Source organism: Phoenix dactylifera, chromosome 2 (genome assembly GCF_051530095.1).
Source record: "Phoenix dactylifera cultivar Ajwa chromosome 2, Ajwa_hap1_PhDact_Kaust_v1.1, whole genome shotgun sequence".
Taxonomy (NCBI): Eukaryota; Viridiplantae; Streptophyta; class Magnoliopsida; order Arecales; family Arecaceae; genus Phoenix; species Phoenix dactylifera.
The window spans coordinates 40992709-41000319 of record NC_143191.1 but is presented as its reverse complement, the minus strand read 5'-3'; the positions used below and the strand labels follow the sequence as shown (position 1 = coordinate 41000319).

Sequence of the window (7611 nt, the reverse complement as noted above, 5' to 3'; positions counted from 1 at the left end):
AAGACGAAATCTGGTATGACTGCATTCCGATGGACGTAGGTCAAGTCATTCTAGGAAAACCTTGATTATACGATAGGGACGTCACGGTTCATGGACGTTCGAAGTCGTGTAGCTTTATATTCCAAAGTCGAAAAATTATACTAAACTCATTGCCTCCTAGAGAGCCCGCCCCTAAAAAAGAGTGCTACACTACGGAAAGATAAATCACTTCACATCATTACTTTGAAAGAGATCGTGAAAGATATCGAAAACCACTCACCTGTGTTCGCCCTTGTGGCTAGAGTTATCAATGTGGAGTCGAATCCTGAGCACCCACCAGAAGTAATTCCCCTGTTGGAGGAGTTCCACTCTATTTTTTCTAAGGATCTTCCAGATACACTCCCTCCAATGCGTGACATCCAGCACGCGATTGACCTCGTTCCTGGAGCATCCTTGCCAAATCTTCCCTATCATAGGCTCAACCCAAATGAGCACACTGAACTAAAATGTCAAGTTGATGAACTCCTCACCCGAGGGTATATTTGTGAAAGTTTGAGCCCCTATGTTGTACCTGCACTCCTCACTTCCAAGAAAGATGGTTCTTGAAGGATGTGCGTCGATAGCCGTGTCATCAATAAAATCACGGTTAAGTATCGTTTTCCTATTCCTAGGCTGGACGACTTCTTAGATTTTATGTCCGGTGTTACGGTTTTCTCCAAGATCGATCTGAAGAGGAGATACCACCAGATTCGGATTCGTCTCGAATGTCCACGGCAAGATGTTAGTATTGACTTCGTGTTAGGATTTCCTCGTACCTCTATCAAGCACGATTCCAATTTTGTGGTGATGGACTGTTTCTCAAATATGACTCATTTTCTTCTCTGTTCTAAGACTTCTGATGCTTCTAGAGTTGCCAAACTTTATTTCAATGAAGTCGTTAGACCTTCTGACCTTCCAAAATCTATTATATCTGATAGGAATGTTAAATTCATGAGCTACTCTAGAAAAATTCTTTGGCACATTATAAGCACCACACTAAAAGTTTCTTCTGCCTATCAATCTCAAACCGACAGCCAGACTGAAGTTGTCAACCATAGCCTTAAAAATCTGGTAAAATGTCTGAAAGGTAAGCGTGCTAGGATCTAGGATTTAGTATTACCGATAGTCGAGTTTGCATATAATAGTTCGGTCAATAGGTCCTTAGACTTGAGTCTTTTCGAAGTGGTGAATTGTTATAAACCTAGGCAGCCCATAGACTTGATTTTCATATCTCATCAACATAGAGTCTCTGAGTCTGCACATTCATTTGCATCACACCTATATTCATTGCGTCAGAAAATCAGCAAACGTATTCACTCTAATAACTTAAAATATAAATCTCTTGCTGATTTGTACAGACGTTATAAAGAGTTGAATGTAGGAGATTATATCATGGTGAGAATTAGACCTGAACGCCTTTTTTCGGAAACGTTCAAAAAGTTATAATCTCGTAGTGCGGGACCGTTCAAAGTCCTACAGAAAATCAGTTCGAATGCTTATGTTGTAGATCTTCCTGAAGACTATGGAATTAGTGCGACATTTAATATTGAAGATTTAGTCCCATACAAAAAATCAACATTCATTCCTTCTGATCCTTTTGTTGATACACCCGCCTTTGTTGATCGCTTTGACCCATCACCTGCTATTTAGCCACCATCTCCAAAGTTTCATGCACGCAGAGAACACATAGAACATATATTAGATGAGTAGGTTATATCTACCAGGAGAGGAAGTTACCAACGTTACCTTGTTCGGTAGAAAGGTTGATCCGAATCAGATGTGGCGTAGATTTCGCGAGCCGAGTTGCAGCGCCTTGACCCTGACCTTGTGGAGCAGTATGACAGTCGGCCAGACTTGCACTCGACAGGGTCAAGTTTTTTTCATCCGGAAGGATTTGATGGGGACATCGGAGCTGATTATCTACCCGCCTAGTCCACCATCTTATTTGCATATTTATTTTATTTTTATTTTTGGGCTTGTTTGCATTTTAGGGCTTATTTGTGTTGTTTTGGGCTTATTTAGAGTTATTTCTGTGTAAGGAGGTTTTATGTTAATTGTGTTTATTTGGGCCCTATATATAGGGAACTTTTTTCATGATTAGGGTTTAATGAAAGATTAAGAACTTTTTCCCCCACGTCTTCCTCCTCTTTTCCCTCTTCTCTTCCTTTCTGCCTTACTTCCTTTCTTCTTCCTTCCCTCCTCTTCCTCCTTCCCTTCTTTCCCGTTCCTCTGATTTCACATCACAGCAACCCATCCCTATTCGGATCCGCGTCCACACCGCTGCGGCAGCCTTCCCGTGATCGGTGCTGCATCACATAGCTTACTAGTCCACGTGCTAGACACTAGGTCAAAATTCCACCTTTAGCAGTATTCTGAGAAGAGTTCTTTATCAGTTGGTTTTTGTGACATGTGGAGCACTTCTTTACATTTATTTCCAGTTATATTTAAATGATGGACTCGTTCCAAAATTGTCTGCGGCATATATGATAAGTATGTTTTCTGCTAGGGCTGTTTCTAACCCAAAGTGGTCGGTTGGCACGTCAAGCCTTCGACGTAGTGGCCGATTCTCTTCCTCGGGCCATCTCGATCTAAGGGGGTCGGAAGGCATGCCAAGCCTTTGGCATGGTAGGCGGTTCTCCTTCTCGGGTCATTCTCGATTTGAAGAGGTCGGTTGATATGTCAAGCTTTCAGCGTGGATGTCAGTTTTTCTACTTAGGCCATTCTCGTCCTGAAGAGGTCGGTCGGCACTCCGAGCCTTCGACGCGATGATCGGTTCTCCTACTTGGGCTATGCTCGATCGGATGAGGTCGGTCGGCATGCCAAGCCTTCGGTGGGCGGTCGGTTTTCTTGCTCAGGCCATTCTCGATTGAAAGAGATTGGTTAGCACGTCAGGCCTTCGGCGCGGCAGACGGTTCTCCTGCTTAGGCCATTCTCGACCAGAAGAGGTTGGTTGGCATTCCAAGAGTTCGGTGCGGCAGGCAGTTCTCTTGCTCGGGCCATTCTAGACCAAAAGAGGTTGGTTGGCACTCCCAAGAGTTCGGCGCGGTGGACAGTTCTCTTGCTCAGGCCATTTTTGATCTGAAGAGGTTGCTTGGCACGCCAACCGCGTAGCTGCCAGTTCTCCTACTTAGGTTATTTTCGACGTGAAGAGGTTGGTTGGCACGCCGACCTTTCGAAGAGGCGATCGATTCTCCTATTCAGGCCATTCTCGACCTGAAGAAGTCGATTGATTCGCTGAGCCTTCGGTGCGGCGACTGGTCTTCCTACTCAAGCCATTATCAACTTGAAGAGGTTGGTTGACTCGTCGAACCTTTGGCATGGCAGCTAATTCTTCTGCTTTGGTCATTATCGATCTGAAGAGGTCGATTGACTTACTGAGCCTTCAGTGCAGCAACCGATTCTCTTGCTCGAGCCATTATCAACCGGTGGTTGACTCGCCGAGCTTAAGTAAAGTGGCCTGTTCTCCTGCTTAGTCTATTATCGACCTAAAGAGATCGGTTGACTCGCTGAGCCTTCGGCGTGGCAGCCATTCTTTTCATTTCGGGAGTATGCTCTCCAATGCATCTCTAGAGTTATCTCCTTGAGAAAATCCGAGTGGGCTCGGTCTTAAGGAGGCCAGCACCTCTTACCTCGAGATGCTAATCCACGAAAAATGATTCGAGAAATGTTTCACCTCCAGAGGATGCTCTCGGAGACATCTCTTGGGATTGACTCCTAGAAAAAATTTGAGTGGGTGCGGTCTTGAGGAGGCCCTAGGTGTTCTCAGGGGTGTCCCATGTCGAATTCAATTTTCATGGTCGTCCGATCTGAAAAACAAACAAAACGAGAGAATATTGGCAATAAGTTCGGACGTCAGTGAATCGTACTAATGATAGGTATGAAGGTTGCCGTAGCTCCAAGCCCGCGAATTCAGGGCACCGTCGAGGTTCCTGTCTTGTACGCCAAAGGCCTCTAGTTTTCGGGTTCCGAGATCCGGTACTAAGCGCCTCATACTCGATTTCGTTACTTGAGGTGGAGAATTCGTACCGAATGGCGCACTCTATGATTACTCCGCTAGGGCTGGTAAGCGTGAGATCAACCCTGCTGCCTCTCAGACTCAATGACCCATCTATGCGCATGACTTGTGGCCACTCTATGGTCTTCTTATTGAGGGGTTGGGTCGCTCGAGGCACTGCCAATGATGGCTAGGTTGGTCGGATTTCGATCGGGCTGGCTCCGGTTGCACTACGCCTGTTGTAGGCTATGGACCGCCGCAGTCAACACCTGCACCTGTTGAGTGAGCAGATCGAACTGCTCCTTATCTACAAGCACGGCAGGCAGTTCCGGTGGAGTGGGTTCGGAGATCTACAACGACTCTCGAGAGATTAGGGTTTTTCTTGGCTGACGACTTCTCGATTGGAGCTAAAGTCATTCACCTCGGTTCAGGTAGGGGATTAATCTGGCCTGAGGTCAAGGTGTTCCATATTTCTCTCTTTCAATTGTCATATACTTATGATGTTTGCATAAAAAATTAGCATAATATAATAGTATTAATTGGTTGTAAATTATACTAGTAGGCTAACCAAGTGAAACGGTGCTTAGAGGATCATTAGTTGTGAGATAAGGACAGGGCTCAGAAAATCTCTCGGTCGCTCTCTCTCTCTCTCTCTCCCCCCCCTCTCTCCCACTCTCTCCTCCTCAAGGCACAGGGCAAACAAGTTAAAACTGGCGAAACTTACCTAACGGGTGGCTCGGGACTCGACAATGCACGTGGGCTGGGGACCGGGAGGCGGGGAGCGCCTGAGCTTCAGCCGGCACAAAGCGTCACATCACCATGGTGATCGAATTTGCTCACCACCCATAGACGGATTTATCGATTGCCGTCCAGCACACTCTCCATCTGCATGCAGCCGAGGAGATCGGTGGGGTCGTGCTCGGACCCTCCTGAAAGAAGGTGCCAGTTATTCGGAATGCGATTAGCCAGTAATAGCGAACAATAACCGTTTTCAATCAATAATATCTTACAGAAACAAGGTTAAATACTGCATGCATCATTATTTCCAGCATCAGTTCAACAGAATAACTATTAGTAGTTAGGTACACGGTTTAAGAAGTTCCACTTGGAAGCTTAACTTACATTAAGGGGGAGAATTCACGCAAGTAACTACCACCACACTTATTAGTTATTACACCAAAAGAGGATGAAAAAAAACTTCGTCTCCCCCGATAAAGGGAGGATCCCTGAAATCTAGGGGAGAGACATCAGACAGCTTACAACATATAACAGGGAAAAGAACATTACATCTGAGACAAGTGGGACGGATCATACACGATGGATTACATACATGCACGATTTATTCAGAGTAACATCAAACGCTGCTCCTAGCTAGCAGCGGTGCCATTCAATTTTTATAGTAGTCCTTGATGGCGTAGATGGCCTCGATGAGGGTGGCAACTGATATGGTGAAACCGGCAACAAACGACATGCGCAGCCATATATTGGAGAAATAACGTTGCTTCCCATCGGCATACGTTCTGCGCCACTTGCTTTTGCAACAACGATTCACCTCCTCGTATACCCCAGCCAAGTAACCCGGCGTCTTAGAACTATCGATCACATAATGTAGTTGCCTGAAGAGAGCGACCACCTCCGCACGGCTGGTCAATCTGTGCTCCAACACGCCACTATTTTCAAGCAGCTCCACGTCGTCTTCTCTCTGCACGATGTGATGCAAGAATGCGGCGTAGGCTGTGACGTACGAGCCCGTGATGCCAAGAGGCTGCTCAAAGCTGATTAGATTATGGAGGAGAATATTGGTACGGTCGTTGACGAGCAACAACGGCATCTGGATATCTCCAAATTTGCCCGTCGTTACGTCAAGTACGCTTTGCGACACACCTACCATTTTTTTCACCTTATAAAAATTCACCGCAGACTTTCGTTGGAGCTCTGCTGCGCTGGGGAGAGATCGATGTGGATCGGTATATGGAAGAATACGTAAAAGAATTTGTGCACCATAGAACGACGGTGGCTCCAAATGCATGTGGTACAAATGAAGCAGATGATCGACCTCCGTAGTTTCTGGGCATTTCAAATTGTTCCTTCCTAAATGGAGAATGTGAAAAAACTCGAGAGCAACTTTTCTGATTGAGCCCTTGCCTTCATTGCCTCCATTTTGCATCTTTTCTTTTGGGCAAATATCATTCTTCATCCTGAAAACATCCTCAAGGATAAAGAAAGGGATTTGGTTGTCAAGCAACAGCAAGTCAGTCTTGACGAGCTCCGATGCCCGCGCTATATCACGTTGTGCCCATGGTACAGGCTTGGTTAAGCGCATCAGCACAGGGAGTACCCCGGCAGGACCATAATGAAATGAAAGCGCCAACAAGATGAAGCAGCTATCAAGCATTAGCATCTCCAGAAAACTTTGGGAATCCATGCCGAAGTTATAGTCTGTCCCATAACGCGCACGATAAAACTTCACAGCATCTCCTTCCCTCTCCTTCATCTTACCGAGGAATTTACCGAGGTCTTGTTTGTAACTATCGCCGATCACTTCTTTCACACACCACAGTTTGTGTTCATCTGTGATTCTGAAATAATTATCCTCCGTCTTCCGGTGGTAGGGGCCGATGGCCGCCGCCCTTGGCTCGTAAAGCTTCTTGTCACGGTCCTCAGTGCTTGCAGGAGCTGTGCTGATGCTTTTAGATGCAGTGTAATTATCTGTCTTCTTAAGGACGACATCGATTTTATGCAGCATTTTTTGGGCCCAAACGTCCGTTGCTTCGTCCCTTGGGCTTGCATATGCTCCGACATCGCCAGGGAAAAGGCCGCCTGCTGCACTGGGGTTACGCTCCCCTCCAACAGAACTGATGGTTTTGCTCGCTTCCATGGTCTCCACCTTCTCCTTTCCTGTGGCCTTCTCGGAGGAGTTCATCGCGCCTTTGCTGTAAGAAGGATAGAAATGCTATTAGCTCTAGCTGGGACAATAATAGATAAAGGGAGAGCCGCACAGCACAACACAAGCAAGCATATATGGTAACAAAAGTCATCGGAGCACTGAATACATATTGTGCCGCTAAAATCCGGTCCGAGATCGTTGATCTGCTATGATGGAAGATAAAGTACCAATGAAGAGGCCTCCGATGCTTAAATTTGATAGAGCTCTAAAAAATAGAATAGTAGAAAGACCAAGAAATGGAGGAAGTCGAGTGCACATGGTTTGTGTTCGTACATAAAGTCTTGAGTCTTTTATTATAGGTAAGGAGTACTGGCAGCAAGTCTTTTATTATATAATTAATTCTTATTAAGGAAAAAACTAAGTTATCCCAGAACAACCTGCAGGCGCCCGACAAGGAGGCGCTCGACTAGAGGGCGCCCGACCAGAAGGCGCCCGACCAAAAGGCGCCCGACCGGAAAGGCGTTCGGGCGCCCGACCAGAAGACGTCCGACTCGGAGGCGCCTAACCTGAAGGCGACTAGCACAGCTCGGCGCCCGGCCAGATGCTGGACTCCGAGATGCCCCGTCATAGCATTCGACCTCAGTCTAATCTTCTTCAGGAGCCTAGTTTCAAAAGCCCAACCTCACCGCTCACCTACTAACGTTACGCCCTT

The 7611-nt window shown here is 46.4% G+C and overlaps 1 protein-coding gene across 1 annotated transcript; it reads right to left on the bottom strand.

The window, feature by feature from the left end:
* Nucleotides 1-5399: 5399 nt before the first annotated feature.
* On the bottom strand, nt 5400-7193 carry LOC148714821 (UPF0481 protein At3g47200-like). The gene has a single exon (XM_088714693.2). The coding sequence runs from the start codon at nt 6933-6935 to the stop codon at nt 5400-5402; it is 1536 nt and encodes a 511-aa protein (XP_088570819.2). The 5' UTR covers nt 6936-7193.
* Nucleotides 7194-7611: the final 418 nt, after the last annotated feature.